Consider the following 15,613-nt stretch of genomic DNA (forward strand, 5'->3'; position numbering starts at 1 on the left):
TCCTTTTTGCAATTATTAGGTTTTAAGATTTGGCAACAATTGATAGGTAAAATATACATATGTTTAAGACAACTTACCATTGTATATATTAATTACAATATATAATACAATATATATGTTATTTATCTTTTTCCCACATGTTTTGAGGCTTTATGGATTCCAATATGATTTAATTTTTGTATCTGCAATTTGCAATATGTATGTAAAAAGACGAAATTGAATTTGAAAATATATTCTGATTAGAAACTAATTACCTAAAGTAACGATGTTAACGACGAAACCTCTGCTTCTGTTAACGCTGACGTCGCTGCATGAGCTGACGTTGACGTCGCTGCATAAGCTAACGTTGACGTCGCTGCAAGAGCTAACGCTGGCGTTATAACGTACATAACATACATGTATGGAGCGGCTCTTTTATTCCTTTATCTGATCTTGCCAAGTTGTGTGATAAATATTTGCACATGTAGGCATTGAATTCAAACGATTTTCGTATGCTTGTTGCCTCCATTCCTTCTTTTTAATGTCCTTTTTAAAAGAATGAGGCTGATACGTGAAAACGGGTTAGCCTGTCCAAAACTCTTAAGTCGCCATTTTTAATTTTGTTGTGCGTTAAGTTAAAGCCTGGCAAATCGAAAAATACCAGCATTTAATTTAAATAAATGGAATACTTGTTTAGGATTTACCTTTATGTTTAAAAAATATCAAATATTACAAATCTCAAATTTATTTTACCACAGACGACGCCAAAGCCGCCGCGCGGGAAATTTTCATCTCTTTCTGTCTTGCACAGTTGAGCGTGCGCCGCTAACTTAAAACGTTGATTTGACATTGTAATTCTTGTGGGCAATTGTTTTTAATATTTTTTGTTTCACTTTCAAGAACTTTATTTCTTCACTGCAGTTAGTTCATTTGTTCCTATTTTTTTTTTTTATTTTCCAATCTCGTTTAAAGGCCCAGAATCTGTGAAAATGGAAAAGCTACTGAAATAATAAGTGTTGGACAACGGTGGAATATTTTGTTTCGGGATATACTAAATTAGTATTGTCAAATGTGGATCAATAGGGGTTTTTTTTATCAGTAGAAGCGATTTATTAATTTAAATTATTTTTTTGAATTCGTCGGCGTGTGGTTTGGTCGTATTGACTCCACTTGTTATGATGCCCATTCATTAGATTAAGCCATGGGCCCTGCTTGTGTACAATCAAAGGGGGTTCAGGCAGCAAATGTAAAAAGCCTATACCCTTAGGGCAGGAATTTTTGTATATGTGTGTGTGTGTGTAAACCACAAGGATGAACGAAAAATAACGTTGACAGGCGTTCAACTTGCGCTTTTTGCTGTGCACCTGTTCGTTTGACTTGTTTGATGGTTTTATGAGTGTCAAAACTTGACAGGATAATGGACATTTTTATGGCCCATAAGAGCCTCTTCATTGTACAACAACAATAACATCCGCATTTGTATCCGCAACCCCACTCACATCTTGTTGTTGCCCCACCACGCATATTTGTAAGGGATGCTGATGCCAAAAGCTCTTCCAACGCCCCCAAACTCGCATAGGATAAACGTCATAAACACACACCACACACACTGAAACTCTCTCACACACACCCGTATACTCACACTTGCGCTTTGTTTGTTGGTTTGTTTACGTTCATGTTTCGTTTCTGTTGTCTGACGCCTGTTACACATTTCTGGGCTCCTGTTCCCTTGTTGTTTTTTGTTGTAGTTGTATGTGGTTTGCTGTGTATGTGTGAAAATATAAACATATGCATGCATGAAGTGGCTTTTTCGACGCATCGAAGTATAAATACCCTTAAATTTCAACAAGATAAAGCATATATAATTAAACTTCGATGTTGGTTTGTGTCCTATTTTAAAGACGACTTGAGATGATATACTTACATATGTATGTATATTGAATCATTTGAATTACAATTCATTACATTTAATTGGAATATACACATATGTAGTTAGTAAAATGCATTTGAATTCTTTTCGTTTTATTTCAATTTCGCCCTCTTATAGGTAATGCACAAAATTTCAATTGTTTAAGCAATAATATATTCATCATTATTATATGATTATAAAAAAAGCCCTATCGCAGTGTTAACTATATATTTTTATTGATACACCGATTTTGGAATTCTCTGCTTACTTAAATTTTCGGGTAGAGGGAAAATTGACGCGCTCACCGGAAAAAAATATGTCACAAACAGAAAAAATTTATTATTACTAAGAAACATAAAAAATACGAACCAACTCAGGATACCTGCTACTTGGCTCACTTGCCACTAAAACCACCCATCAGATTCCCCAGACCACCCAAACCTCCGGCCGCTCCCTGTTGCAATTGTCGCATCATATTCTGTAGGCCACCAACGCCGCCCATTTGCTGCAGCATGCGTGGATCAATCATTTTTGCCATCTGCTGATTCAGCTTGGCCATCTGTGTGGGATTTACATTCTTGGTCATATCGCCCTGTTTGAAGAGTCCTTTAACGCCACCCATTTTCTTGACGACAGCTGCAAACTTTGTGTAATGGGCAATAAGTTCCTTGACCTCGCGTTCAATGACACCAGAGCCTTGGGCTACGCGAACACAGCGAGTGGGCTGCTTGCTGAAGAGCTTAGCGCCATCCCGGTTATCCAGTTCACTATCAGACATACTGTCCATCATGGTCATCATGCGCTTCATGCGAGCCATTGACTCCTGTTCACAGCCCTTGGTCATAAAATCCTGTGAGAAGCCCGGTATCATGTTCATGATCTGCGAGAAGGGACCCATTTTCATTATGTTCTGGAACTGTTCGTACATGTCGCGTATTGTGAAGTGGCCGTGCTTTATCTTTTCCAGCAGCTCCTCATTGCCATCCAGTTTCAGTTCATTGACCTAAGGATAACCAAATGTGTATTAAATTCTTAAATAAGATTTGACTTCTCACCTTATCTATCAGTCCCTCAATGTCGCCCATGCCAAGGAGTTTGCTCACGAATGGTTTTGTCTTGAAGGGTTCCAAATCATCAATATGCTCGCCGGTACCAATAAATATAATTGGCGATTGGGTAGCGGCCACAGCAGACAGGGCACCACCGCCCTTAGCATGACCATCCAACTTGGTAATAATAACTGAACCGATATCAACTTTATCCTTAAAGGCCTTGGCCTGTGCCTCACAAGCCTGTCCAATTGTGGCATCCATCACGAAAATGATATTGTCTGGACTGACAGCATTCGCTACTGCCAACATCTCCTCGAACAGGGATTCCTCCTGCTTGTGCCTACCCGATGTGTCGACAATGATCATTTCGAATCCCTCACGCTTAAACATATCCACGCCTTCTTGAGCAATGACAACGGGATCGATTTCTGTGTAGCTGCCATAGAAAGGAATGCGGGCCTTGGTCGCATTCTGCTTAATTTGATCATAGGCGCCGGCACGGAAGGTATCAGCGCATACCAGACATGATTTCCAGTTGCGCTTTTGGTAGTGATAGGCTAGCTTTGTGCATGTAGTTGTCTTGCCCGATCCCTGCAGGCCGACAAACATAATAACATTTGCCTTGCCTTTGACGGGCTGATAGGGTTTCACACCTGGGTCCACCAATTTGATCAGCTCCTTAAACACAGCTGATTGGATCATGCGACGTTTGTTCAAGCCTCCAGCCATCTCATCGAAATCTATGACAGCTCGCACATTCTCTCTCAGTTGCTTCACCAATCGGATGTTTACATCAGCCTCCAGCAGGGCCGCGCAAATCTCCTTCAGCATGGCATTTAGAGCCTCCTCGTTGATAACCGTTGCCTTGCTAAGCGAGTGCAGGGCTGTGGTTATTTTTCTACCCAAATCTGCTAAAACCATCTTGGCGTCTTCTCTGTGTGTATATGTATGTAAGTGTGTGGCAGCTTTGTAGTTTTGTTTTTGATTTCAGACCTTGCAGCAAACAGTAAACATGCGAAATTTGCCCAGAGAAAGAAAACTTTTACTTTTCGACGACGAACACGACACGTCGATGTTGATGACAGTGTTGCCAAATGTCAGACGACTGTTCCCGCAGTCACAGTGCAACGCCGACAGCTGTCAAACCAAAAACAGAAAAGAAAACAATTGTTGAATTTAAAATTTCATAACTTTCTGATCGAAATAAAAATGAATTTTACAAAGATTTATCAACTACTATGTTGAAATAAATTCAATATATTTTCTACCCAATGACTTGGCGGGTTTCTAGCTTAAAAATATGCTGATTTCACTTGTCAACGTTCCACTGTGAATGTCTCTTGGTTTTTTGAAAAAACAGCTGTTTGCAACAGCTGATCGATCAAGCAAATTTATCAGGAGCATATTTTAATTGCCGGTCCGGCAGAGGCCGCAAATTAAATGTAATTAATTTGGCGTCAAAATTAATAATTATTAAGTGTTTGGCATGTACAACTCGGCCAAACAGTTGCAGCGTGTGCTAACAGCACGAGAGATTCGGAAAACGTTCATTGACTACTTCACCATCAGCCATGAACACAAATTCGTACGCTCCAGCCCAGTGGTGCCCTTCTGTGATCCCACTGTGGCCTTTGTGAATGCAGGCATGAATCAGGTGAGCTCTCTGAGTGCTCTGTCACTTTCCCTCCCACTGATTTGATTCACACTGATTAGCCTATTGTATGATTTTTCCAGTTTAAATCCGTATTTCTCGGCACAGCAGCGGCGCCGCACAAACGTGTGGTCAACTCCCAGAAATGTGTGCGAGTGGGAGGCAAGCATAATGATCTATCTGTTGTCGGTCAAGATGGTTATCATCATACGTTCTTTGAGATGTTGGGCAATTGGTCATTTAGGGATTATTTTAAGGTGAAACTGAAAGAGGGAATAAGTTGGACCAAGAGTGATTAACAACAGAATATATTGCCTTTTCAGCGTGAAGCCTGTTCCATGGCTTTGGAGTTGCTGCGTGGACCCTATAATATAGATACCAGACGTCTATATGTCACATATTTCGCTGGTGATAAGGTTTTAGGAATACCAGCAGACTTGGAATGCTTTGAAATTTGGCGCAGCTTGGGGTAAAATATAATAATTGGTAATATATATTTCTTCCCTCAGTTATATAATCCGGTTATGTTTCTTATAATAGTTTTCCCTCTTCACGAATTTTACCCTTTGGCTGTCGCGATAATTTTTGGGAAATGGGTACAACTGGTCCTTGTGGACCGTGCACAGAAATCCATATAGATCATCAACCCGAGCTCGCTTCTGTGGACGAACGAGCCAAATTGGTCAATGCGGGTCGCTCGGATCTCACAGAGCTTTGGAATTTAGTTTTTATCCAATACAATCGGTAAATAGTAAATAAATAACATTAACAGAAAAACAAACTCCATTGTTGAGCATTTTCAGACATTCAGATGGATCAATTACCCAATTACCGTCGCATCATGTGGACACTGGAATGGGTTTTGAACGTTTAACAGCGATTTTGCAAAATAAGTCTTCGAATTATGACACCGATCTATTTACACCCATTTTCGATAGCATTCATCAGCTGTCGAGGGCTCCTGCCTATACGGGAAGCTTTCAAAAGGATGCGGTTCTGGACACAAGCTATAGAATATTGGCGGATCATGCACGCATGATAACCACTTGTCTGGCCGATGGCATGCTCCCAGATCAGAAGTAAGCCAACAATTTCGAAATTTTTACTTCTCGCAATTGATTTCTTGCCTTTTCTTTAGCCAAAAACTTCGCCGTGTATTACGCAAAGCTTTAAATCTATCAGAGCACGTCTTTGCCCAGGAGAATCTATTGTCCCGCCTAGTGCCCATTGTAGTAGAGACTTTGGGTGAAGCGTATCCTGAAATGTCCATAAAGCAATCAGATGTCATTGAGTTAATTAATCACGAACATGATGTGTACAAAAATCTAAGGGAAAGTTCATCGAAGGCATTTGCTGAGGTTCTCACCGAATTTCCCAAATTGGATGATATCGATCTAATGGAATGTCCGGGATTTGTTCCAGCCTATCGTGAATTTCAGGTGCAACGCAGTAAATTCAATAATAACACCATACCAGGTGACTTTCTCTACAAACTGACAGACACCTATGGCTTGACCGAGGAGAGTTTCGTTAAATTGGCTGAGCTGGAGAATATGAACTGTGATTTGGAACGTTATCGGGCAGAGGTAGCCATGGCCAAGACGAGAATGAAAAAGGGTCGAGAAAATGTCGCTCACACTGATGATGATGATAGCATAGCCGATGCTCAGGTTCAACTTACCCAACGACTGTCCATCTCCACGGATAATAGCCCAAAATATAATTATCACTATGATCAGACAAATGAATCCTATGAATTTCCCCAGCTTAAGACTCGAGTTTTGGGCTTGTTACTCAATGCAAAGGAGGTCAATTCTATTGGTCATTTGAAACAAAGTGATACCATATCAATTGTCACCGAGGCCAGTAACTTTTACTATGAATCTGGTGGCCAGGAAGAGGATAAAGGGCATTTGCTGGTGAGAAGTAAGGAGGAGGATTCCAAAAAACAATTACAAGTGGAAAGTGTTAAGCATCTCAATAACTGTGTAGTACATATTTGTCGACTTGGCCCATCTGAAACTGAACCGACTCAAAGTGAAGAGTTTCAACTGTCTTTAGGCGATGAAGTCGAACTGTTAGTAAATGCCGAGCACAGGCAGCTCAATACCTGCCATCACACAGGTAAGTACACGAAACTGCACTACTTCCGTATCAATAATGAGTTTGTCCTTTTCCAGCTACTCACCTGTTAAATGCGGCGATACGTTGCCTGTTTCACAAAGTCACCTATCAAGTGTCCAGCTCGGTTACCAGTGAACAATGTAAATTAGAATTAGCCGTGCTGGGCAAGCGTCTGCAAAAGACGGATGTTGAACTCATTGAAGATCTGATTAAGTAAGGAAAGAAGAAATATACTTTCCTAAACTGATAATCATTACCTTTATTTTTCTAGCCGCCTCATTTGTCTTGGTGTTCCTGTCGAGGTGGATCAATTGAATGCCGCCCAAGTTCTACAACAGAATGATATAACAATGGTTCCTGGTGAAGTCTATCCCGAGCAGGGATTGCGCTTGGTTCAAGTCGCATCGGATGAACTGAAATTGCTATCCAAGGAGCTTTGTTGTGGCACTCATGTGACGAATACCCGTGAATTATCCTGCTTTTGCATTGTGAATTTAAAGCAAACAAACAGGGCCCGTTTCGCCTTCACAGCTGTCGCGGGACAAGCAGCGGAACATGTCCTGAAGACAGCCGCTCTGCTGCGTCATCGGGTCGATGTGCTTGCTGAGCAATTCCAAAAGGATAAGCTAACTAATGCCACTGAAGTGGAATTGCAGACGATACGCCATAATATGTTACATACGGATATCAAATTGCCATATGCCTTCAAAATGGACACTCTGGAGAGAATCAATGAGATGCTCAAGAGATTGAAGGAAACTTCAAGGACAACGCTCAAGTGAGTTAATCTATAGCTTTTAGCCACGAATCCATATAATTTTGTTTTTTTTTTTTAGAGAATTCGTGGAGGTGGAAATGAGAAATTTAATAATGGAAAAGCCACTGGACACACATCCATTCATATTGCACTACATCACTAGTTCTGCTTTGGTGGAGGAGATACCCCTGCAGAGAGCCACCAAACTATGCACAGATCGTCCCATTTTGGTTGTTAGCATGTGTGATGGCTACGTCAAGGCGAGATGCTGTGTACCTCAGGTGAGGAACGAAGAATTGCCTCTTGAATCTTGAATATTGTAAAATCGTTTTTTTTTTTTTGGCCTTTCAGTCTTGCCTTACAAAGGATTTCAATGCTACCACCTGGTTAAGTTCATTTGCTGTCACTTTTAAGGGTCAGGTGGCTGCTCCGAAGGGCCAAAATTCTCAGTTGGTCTGCAATATGAAATCGCGCAAAGTTTCTAATCTCTTTGAAGAGCAATTGGAGCAGGCTCTAACGCAGGCCAATAAATTTGCCAAGCTTTATTTGTGATTGAAGCAATCGAGTTGAGTTCGGGTTTGAATAAAAAAAAAACAAACGCTTTAATATTAGTCACTAATAACCACAATGTCATCCTCTTCATCTTCCTCCTGCTCCTGCTCCTCCTCATCCTCCTCTTGCTGCTGCTGCTGATGACCCAAGCTTGTTTCCATCAGCTGTTCAAAAAGATCCGCCTGCTCCAGGCTCTGATTAAAAAAGTAACTCACATTTGCTTCGGATTCCACTGATGATGGCATTCTATCGCTTATTCTGTGTTGCATTTTAAAACGTCCAACAGGTGTCTTGGCCAGTAAATGAGGAACTCTCTTTAGGTCACCCTTGACCAACAGATCGTAGCTATCATCTAGGTCCAGGCGCTTACTTTCGGGTTCAGTTCCCAAGCTAATATCTCGCTTTTGCGTTGCTTTTATCTCATTCCTAAGACTTAGCTGTCCAAGATGTAAACTCAGTTCATCATCATCATCATCTACATCTTCAGACTCAGTCCTCAAGTTGTCGTTCGATTTACTTTCTTGCACTTCGTTCTTCAAACTTAATTGTGCAAGTCGCAGGCTCAGATCATTATTCAAGGGCTCATAGTGCAATAAATGTCCTTGATGCTGGGTAAGAACAGGCCTATGATTGGATACAATGCCATTGATAATATCAGACATATCGAATTCCTCATCGTCGCTATTCAAATCAGCGTCCAAAAATTTAGTCAATGGTGTGGAACATTGTCCAACTCCCAATGAAGCAGAATTGGTCTTCACTGGGGTGTTCTCTTTGTCTTTTTGCAAAAATTGCTCCATGGACGGTTGCTGTAGGTTCTTTTTTCGACTCGAAACCTTTTTGGGTTTATCATCTCCTGGTATCGCCTTCTTTCTGGTTGATTTTTTCGCAGGTTTTTCCTTGGATTTTAAAAATGTGGCTACCAATTCGGGATACGTTGTTTCTAGCAATTCCAATGGTTCCACAGTCTGATATAATTCTTCTAAACCTTTTGGATGTTCCATCTCGAATTCCCTAAGTTGATCGTCAGGTATTAGGCCCTTAAAGCTCCCTTTGGAGTCTCTCCATTTTAACTCCAAGCTGGCTATACCCTTGACTGTACGTTTCTTAAGGATTTCCACAGGTTCTAATACGCTAACACTACCCTGACGTCCTTGTGAAACCTGCCACCTGGTAAGTATGGGAAAGAACTTCTGAAAACAATATATCTCCTGCCATTGTAATAGATGACCAATTTGTTTGATGAATTTAACCAAATTGGGTTGCTGCCAATTTAGTTTGAGTTGTGGTAAGCTGTCCGGTTCAGTTAGGAATTCAGCAATAACTTCTTCATTAGGAAAATCCGCAGAGAGCAAAGCTTTCTTCCTTAGAGTTAACTCGGCCTTGATCGATAAACGTTGTTCTCTAGAAGAATGATTAAAGAATTTCGATAATGATTGGATTTTCTATATACATATCTAGGGGTAGTGACGCACTTCCATAAACTTTCATCGCATCCTCGATTGGTGCGACATACACTGCAACCGCTTTTTGTATGAGATTGAGTTCTTCCCAGGTGACCACAATTGCTACAAATTGACTTATCATCCACACGTATCTCCAGGGCATTATACGTACTTGTCTCGTTGCGCCAATTTCTTAATCTAAAAGAGAATTAAAGTTACATTCTCTATATATGTACATATATACATTATATTTTTCGTCCTTTTACCTCTGCAGAATTTCGGCATCTTTGTACTTGTTAAACAGTTTGAGAACACCATCTTTACCTATGCCACCGATGCCATCGGGACAATAATCACAACCACAAAGCAAAGCCATCACAATAATCTTATTTTGGCCAAAGTCAATGCGAGAGCAAATATCTCTCATATCATAGATATCCACAGCTCCTCCAGCAGCCGCTTGGGCACCTTGTGTCGAGACGGAGAAGTTGCGATAGACACGAACTGCCCCATAGGCAAAGCAATCCGAGTCCTGGCTAATGACGCCATCTACCAACTAGTCTGACATTCAGTTAATAAACCTAAATCAGAAAAACACAATTTCTAACTTACCCCATGCTTGTTCAAAAAGGCGCAATAGGCCTCGGCCTCGCCTGGTCCCTGGACACATTGTATGCCCATGGATATTAACAGATTCTCGCATTGCTTCAGCACATGATTGAAACGAGTGCGACCTTTTTCTTTAGTCTTATCAGTGTTCTCCTTATTAGACGAGCCGCTGTCCTTTGGTTTTACTCCACGAAACTGCAGCTCATTTCTTTTGGCTATTACTTGGCTTTTAAGCTTAGGTGCAACTCCCTCCAACACAAAGACTGGCGTGACTTGTTCCCATATCAGATAGCAAGTACGAAAAAAAAGATTTCTATAGAAATGCATATTATGAGATATGAAAATGACTTTTACACCAAAACTCACTTCAAATGATGCCGCGGATGTATAAAGAAATCCACAACGTTAAGACTCTCGCAGACCCAGCCGGCTAAATCAATTGCAACTTTCTTGCCACGTAACTCGTTTATGGGCTTACGCTCGGCATGTGGCGTTAGGACAGACCACAGTTCCTTAACACCCATTTAAACAATATTTTGTCAATTTCAATATTCAAGCGGGTAATTTTTAAAAATTATGAGTTAACAAAAGACAAAGAAAACAGCTGTTTCCTTCAAAAACCAGTGATGCGAACTTTAGCTATGATTTAAAATACATAGACAAGCGGGCAAAAAACGAGCCAAGATAAATAAAATTTATTTCTAAAATTTATATCCGTGTAAAGTTGGAATAAAATAAATGAACATTTTCATTTTTTACAATTTGAACTCATTATTTTATTCTTTAAGATGGCAAACATAAAATAATTATTTCAAGCAATTTAAAGGGGGAACAATTCTAGCTTTTGGGTTATTGCCATTCACAGTGAGACGTTAGCGCCATACACCTGTGCAGCTGTTGCACACTTTATTTTGGTTAAAACGAAGAAAGAAAAAGAAGAGAAATACTTCTAAGAACAAAACGTTGCCAATGACGTGTGAAAAATACTATAAATATCAATGAAAAGTAACGCAAAACTACGAAATTTGGAATCAACGTAGGTAAGTCTTGAACCTACGCCACTTGGATTCCGTTTGAACTTTGACACTTTCTAAAAAACTTTCACTTTCCCTCCGAACGCAGTTAAAAAAAGACCAAAAAAGGGCAAGTGAACATCGAGATACAAATACAACGTTCCAACAACAAATAGGAACAAAAAAATCATGGCCACCAAAAGGCGACCCCTTCGACCCAACTTGGGCGGAGGAAGCGGCCCAGCGCCAAATACTTCTGGGACAAATATGAATTTCCGTCCCGGTGGACCAGATATCAGTCGATCTGAAGCGCGTGGCACTAGACCAACAGCAGCCCCAACCAGCGTTCGAGAGATTCTTGTCATGGGCATCATACATTTATGCAAGAAAATCATTTTCTTCAATACAGATCTAAAAGTGGCCCTTTACCTGGGTAGTCTGTTTGTCATCTCCGTTATTGGTGACTTTGTGCCATTTCCCAAGACGTACTTTGCCCGTTCGGATAATTTATTTAATTTATATTTCGTGAAAGTCGGTTGGGGCTGGACTTTGCTATTTGTCGTGCCGTTCCTAGTTCTCTCGGCCTATACAATAACCTGTGGTGATCATAAACGAATGTTAAGACATCATTTTCCACGCATTGTAATAGCAACATTCTTCTGGTTCTTCTGGACGAAGCTGTTCAATGTTGTGGAAACCTCCTATGGCAGATGCACCATTAGGGGTAAGTTTTTAAAGTCTGTCAAGGTGTTTGATGATTATTGATTGATTTCTTTGATTCTTGACAGGTTTTGCCTCAAAATCAAGTTGTCTTAAAGCTGGGCATCTATGGCAAGGTTTCGATATTTCTGGCCATGCTTTTATACTCATACACTCTAGTCTGGTGCTCATCGAAGAGGCTCGCCCCATTGTTAAATGGGAAACGATTAAGGAACATATACGCAATGAGCTACACAATCGCTCCATATCCGAGAATACCGGCTCGAATCCATTGCGAGGACTGAACGAAGAACAAATGCGTAGCCTACAATTTCTCTACAAGAGATTGACACCTATAATACGGACTCTTTTCATTGGAATGGCTGCCTTGCAGTTGCTCTGGGACATTATGCTGGTTGGAACGATGCTATATTATCATCGCATGATTGAGAAGGTCATAAGTGGTATTATAGCCATACTGACCTGGTATTTCACCTATCGATTTTGGTATCCAACACCTGGTCTATTGCCCGATGCTCCTGGATTTGGTAGCTTTAGCTATCAACGGGCAACCAGAGATAGTTTTCCCCTTAAAAGGCATTCGCATTTAGGAGCAAACAGCTCAGCCAATACACCAGGTGCTGGTGGAGCAAGTTCATCGCGTGCACATACAAATGGTTCGAGTAGTAGAGAGCAGCAAATACCCAAATTTATGGGTATGCCGCTTTTTACCAATGTTAAGGCAGCTTCAGCGGCAGCATCAGTACAACAAGCGGAACAGCAACGAAGGGATCAACAGGCGTCCGTCACAGAAAGCTAGGAGACTCGCTCCTCCTCCTCCAAGCGATTAACAAGCATAGCAGGAATTGAAATTTTTATACCAAAATTTATGTTGAATTTTTCATACATATTTATTCGACAGTTTTTGTTGAAGATGTTGTAGATGTAGATGAGAGGCTCTCTTCCCATAAAAATTAATTTTAATTTTTCTTTTGAATAGGTTGACTTGGTGCATCATGGGTGATGGGTGATGAGTGTTGCCATGTCATCTCGGTAGTCTTAAGGCGTTTTGTGTTGTTTATATGTGACCAACTTTAATAACGAATTGATAATAAAAAAAAAAAAAAATTGGATTTGTTAACTAAAAAGTAAATGGCAAATGTCTAGCATGGGTTCCAAGCAGCCCCAAATAGAAAACAAACCAAGAACTACATATGTATGTATAGATATATATATATATATATATAATATAAAAGGAAAGGGATCAGTTATTATCTTTGGATATTTGCCAGACATTTACCCCAAAAGTTGGTAGCTGCTGCCCACCCTGCTGTATGTACATATCTGTGATTATTTATGAGCAAAGGCTGCAAACATGGCCATACCCAAGAAGCCAGCTCCTGCTCCTATTTTATAATTTCCCGGCGTTTTGGACCACATCTCCTTTAATATCTCGAAATTGCTTGGCTGTAGCTTGTGGTACGATTGACGCTGCTTGAAACGCAGAAAATAGTTCTCCACTTGCGGCAATTTGCCATAGGACCAATAATAATTCTCGAATCCCAACTGATATAGACGGTGCAGTAGCAAACCCAAACTGACATCGGCCAATGTAAGTTGATCCCCAATTAGCCAATCAGTGCGCGGGGATTTTCTTGATAATTCCTGCTCCACATACAAAAGGACATGACGAACAGCATCCAAGACACGTTGGAAATCATCACGGGATGAGACTAAATCTTTGCGACGCAATTGTATATCCAATTTATGCTCCAAAGCACTCTTATTATGGGGCTCCAACTCCTCCAAAGAACGACGTAGCAAATCCAGAACTTTATCATTGTTTTCTATTGGGATAAATTCAAAATTAACTCCAAGAACAAGTTGAAAATTTATGCATCACTCACTCAGGCAGGATTGCCGCACGGGTCCTATAAATGGTGCCTTGGGCACCAATTTGAGATCATCGTGCACAAATGATCCCAAACTCAATGCTCCGATGGGCAAACGTCCCAGAGCCTGTTCATAGACCATTACATCATCGAATTCTTTTGAATCCTGCGAGGGCTTCAATTTCGGATGCTCTTCTGTAAGTTACAAAGAATATATAAAAAGTCTTTATTGTTGTTTTCTCTGAAGCGGGGGAAGACTCTGTTGTTGTTTTACCGCCACGAAATTTGCTCTCCACATAGTTGATTATATGATGAGAATTGGGTATAACAAAGGCACCATCCTGCAATACAGGCACATCGCCTTTGGGATTTAGATTCAAAAACCACGAGGAATACTGTTCGCCATTGCATAAGTCCACCACATAGGGAGTAAAGTCAATGTTCTTCTCATAGAGCACCAGGAGAACCTAAACAGAGTTAGAATCCAATAAAAGTTGATGAAAATATAATAGAAAAGAATCATTTTCTCTAATCTATCTCTATTATTAAGTCAAGTGTATACAAATGTCCTAGTTATTACAGTTTTCATTGCATATTTCTTAGATATGATTTGATTATAAGTTAATTCCACATTTTAGCTGACAAATATATTATCTTATTTGTCAGCTAAAATCCTTGAGTTAGACTTTACATTTTTTGAGAGATATTTATTTAGCTTTAAACGCAATCTCTTTGATCAATTTCTATGCAAATTCATTTGAGTTGTTATTTGTCCACTTAGCACCTGAGACTGAGACAGGTAAACAATAAATAAATCAATTCGATGCGGTCATAAAACTATATCGGGAAAACTTAAAAATCTATTTAAAAGAAACAAAATACCATCAAATACAAAATTATAGAAGTTAATTTCATATTTAATATGCTACCCCAAACCCCTTCAACTTGGTTCGGCTCCATTGCGTCCATGTAATGGATTTGGCCCTGTCATTACAACTGATGATCATCAAGATGATAATGATGATGATTAATTCGCTTTGGTTTTGTAATTTTTGTTACTTATATCGAAAATCACATGATTTATGAACTAACTTTTTGCGAATAGAAGTTATATGGATGGAAATAGAGCACGAGTTTATTATCCGTAAAAACAGGAGCCTTGAAATCCTGCAAAACAGGCGAAGCAGGAGCAATTTCTTTCTCTTGTTCGGACATTTTGTATTAATTCTTTTGAATAAAATATTAAGTTAAATGTAACAATTAAAAATCGTCTTCGTTTAGTTGTTTGTTTTAGTTTTAGTTGTGGTTTTTTTTTTTCTTTTTTTTATCACATGCCGCGTTAACCGCGTGCTGGAGGAGAGGAGGTACAACGCGAACCGGAGACCGAGACGAAGGTGGAGACGGTACGACCCAGACCAACGAATTGCCACTGGCCGACTGTAGCTGAGGGTACAAAACAAAAAGTGTGGGATCAGAGCATATTGTGGCTATGTATATAGGTTGGTGAGTAAGGGAAGGGAAGCCGCTCTGACAGCTTTAATAATTTGCACTTTCAATCGAGAGACGAGCAATATGTACAGTGAGCATTAACCAAAAAGACTTTAAGTGAATGTCTATAAAATACATTCAATTAAAAATTTAGGAGTACTTTTCCCCTAAGCAGTTCGAAAATTCTTTTCGAATTATATAAAGAAATCCTGTGGATAAAAAATAACGCTTGAAGCATATAATGATATTTTGGAACAGAAGGGACAATTTTGTTGTAAATTTGTTGAAAACAATGAGTACTTTTACAGTCTATTGCATATTTTATGGGGCAAAGCTCCCCCCACTACCTGCTGAAAACTATCTAAATAAAATTGAAAAGGTATCCGCATTTCTTACACAAAATATGACTCTTTTTGTTACCCAATCTTTTCGCTATCATGTAT

General features: G+C 39.9%; 5 protein-coding genes across 7 annotated transcripts; 2 read left to right on the forward strand and 3 right to left on the reverse strand.

The window, feature by feature from the left end:
- Window positions 1-1,971: 1,971 nt before the first annotated feature.
- On the reverse strand, window positions 1,972-4,075 carry LOC6645781 (signal recognition particle 54 kDa protein). 2 transcript variants are annotated; one of them, XM_047012315.1, is made up of 3 exons: window positions 3,934-4,075; window positions 2,944-3,874; window positions 1,972-2,891 (listed from the first exon to the last, which is right to left on the reverse strand). In XM_047012315.1, exons 2-3 carry the CDS (start codon window positions 3,859-3,861, stop codon window positions 2,283-2,285), a joined length of 1,527 nt encoding a protein of 508 aa, XP_046868271.1. In that variant the 5' UTR covers window positions 3,862-3,874; window positions 3,934-4,075; the 3' UTR covers window positions 1,972-2,282. The 2 variants fall into 2 exon arrangements, with proteins under 2 accessions (XP_046868271.1, XP_002068627.1); XM_002068591.4 differs by having other exon boundaries at window positions 2,944-4,074.
- Window positions 4,076-4,311: 236 nt separating this feature from the next.
- Window positions 4,312-8,094, forward strand: LOC6645782 (alanine--tRNA ligase, mitochondrial). Its single transcript, XM_002068592.4, has 10 exons — window positions 4,312-4,594; window positions 4,675-4,848; window positions 4,915-5,060; window positions 5,132-5,335; window positions 5,395-5,670; window positions 5,730-6,715; window positions 6,772-6,928; window positions 6,987-7,493; window positions 7,552-7,753; window positions 7,824-8,094. The coding sequence occupies exons 1-10, from the start codon at window positions 4,427-4,429 to the stop codon at window positions 8,022-8,024; spliced, it is 3,021 nt and encodes a 1,006-aa protein (XP_002068628.1). The 5' UTR covers window positions 4,312-4,426; the 3' UTR covers window positions 8,025-8,094.
- Window positions 8,000-10,711, reverse strand: LOC6645783 (flap endonuclease GEN). The gene is made up of 5 exons (XM_023177607.2): window positions 10,445-10,711; window positions 10,082-10,391; window positions 9,736-10,025; window positions 9,500-9,667; window positions 8,000-9,428 (listed from the first exon to the last, which is right to left on the reverse strand). Exons 1-5 carry the CDS (start codon window positions 10,600-10,602, stop codon window positions 8,081-8,083), a joined length of 2,274 nt encoding a protein of 757 aa, XP_023033375.1. The 5' UTR covers window positions 10,603-10,711; the 3' UTR covers window positions 8,000-8,080.
- Window positions 10,712-10,961: 250 nt separating this feature from the next.
- Window positions 10,962-12,768, forward strand: LOC6645715 (acyl-coenzyme A diphosphatase FITM2). The gene is made up of 3 exons (XM_002068594.4): window positions 10,962-11,118; window positions 11,201-11,815; window positions 11,880-12,768. The coding sequence occupies exons 2-3, from the start codon at window positions 11,281-11,283 to the stop codon at window positions 12,608-12,610; spliced, it is 1,266 nt and encodes a 421-aa protein (XP_002068630.1). The 5' UTR covers window positions 10,962-11,118; window positions 11,201-11,280; the 3' UTR covers window positions 12,611-12,768.
- LOC6645716 (ganglioside-induced differentiation-associated protein 1) lies at window positions 12,677-15,122 on the reverse strand. 2 transcript variants are annotated; one of them, XM_023177692.2, is made up of 5 exons: window positions 14,775-15,122; window positions 13,957-14,149; window positions 13,698-13,877; window positions 13,176-13,637; window positions 12,677-12,882 (listed from the first exon to the last, which is right to left on the reverse strand). In XM_023177692.2, the coding sequence occupies exons 1-5, from the start codon at window positions 14,895-14,897 to the stop codon at window positions 12,869-12,871; spliced, it is 972 nt and encodes a 323-aa protein (XP_023033460.1). In that variant the 5' UTR covers window positions 14,898-15,122; the 3' UTR covers window positions 12,677-12,868. The 2 variants fall into 2 exon arrangements, with proteins under 2 accessions (XP_023033460.1, XP_023033459.1); XM_023177691.2 differs by having other exon boundaries at window positions 12,677-13,637.
- Between the last annotated feature and the right edge of the window lie 491 nt (window positions 15,123-15,613).

Source organism: Drosophila willistoni (assembly GCF_018902025.1).
Source record: "Drosophila willistoni isolate 14030-0811.24 chromosome XR unlocalized genomic scaffold, UCI_dwil_1.1 Seg8, whole genome shotgun sequence".
Taxonomy (NCBI): Eukaryota; Metazoa; Arthropoda; class Insecta; order Diptera; family Drosophilidae; genus Drosophila; species Drosophila willistoni.

Coding starts and splice junctions, on each gene's coding strand:
- LOC6645781 (XM_047012315.1), bottom strand. CDS start 3,861: ATGGTTTTAGCAGATTTGGGTAGAAAAATAACCACAGCCCTGCACTCG. Junction 2,892..2,943: donor TTGAGGGACTGATAGATAAG/GTGAGAAGTCAA, acceptor GGTTATCCTTAG/GTCAATGAACTGAAACTGGA.
- LOC6645782 (XM_002068592.4), top strand. CDS start 4,427: ATGTACAACTCGGCCAAACAGTTGCAGCGTGTGCTAACAGCACGAGAG. Junction 6,716..6,771: donor CAATACCTGCCATCACACAG/GTAAGTACACGA, acceptor GTCCTTTTCCAG/CTACTCACCTGTTAAATGCG. Junction 7,494..7,551: donor ACTTCAAGGACAACGCTCAA/GTGAGTTAATCT, acceptor TTTTTTTTTTAG/AGAATTCGTGGAGGTGGAAA.
- LOC6645715 (XM_002068594.4), top strand. CDS start 11,281: ATGGCCACCAAAAGGCGACCCCTTCGACCCAACTTGGGCGGAGGAAGC. Junction 11,816..11,879: donor TGGCAGATGCACCATTAGGG/GTAAGTTTTTAA, acceptor GATTCTTGACAG/GTTTTGCCTCAAAATCAAGT.
- LOC6645716 (XM_023177691.2), bottom strand. CDS start 14,897: ATGTCCGAACAAGAGAAAGAAATTGCTCCTGCTTCGCCTGTTTTGCAG. Junction 14,150..14,774: donor ATAACTTCTATTCGCAAAAA/GTTAGTTCATAA, acceptor AACTCTGTTTAG/GTTCTCCTGGTGCTCTATGA. Junction 13,878..13,956: donor GGAGAGCAAATTTCGTGGCG/GTAAAACAACAA, acceptor TGTAACTTACAG/AAGAGCATCCGAAATTGAAG.
- LOC6645783 (XM_023177607.2), bottom strand. CDS start 10,602: ATGGGTGTTAAGGAACTGTGGTCTGTCCTAACGCCACATGCCGAGCGT. Junction 9,668..9,735: donor GATGCCGAAATTCTGCAGAG/GTAAAAGGACGA, acceptor ATTCTCTTTTAG/ATTAAGAAATTGGCGCAACG. Junction 9,429..9,499: donor TGCGATGAAAGTTTATGGAA/GTGCGTCACTAC, acceptor TCATTCTTCTAG/AGAACAACGTTTATCGATCA.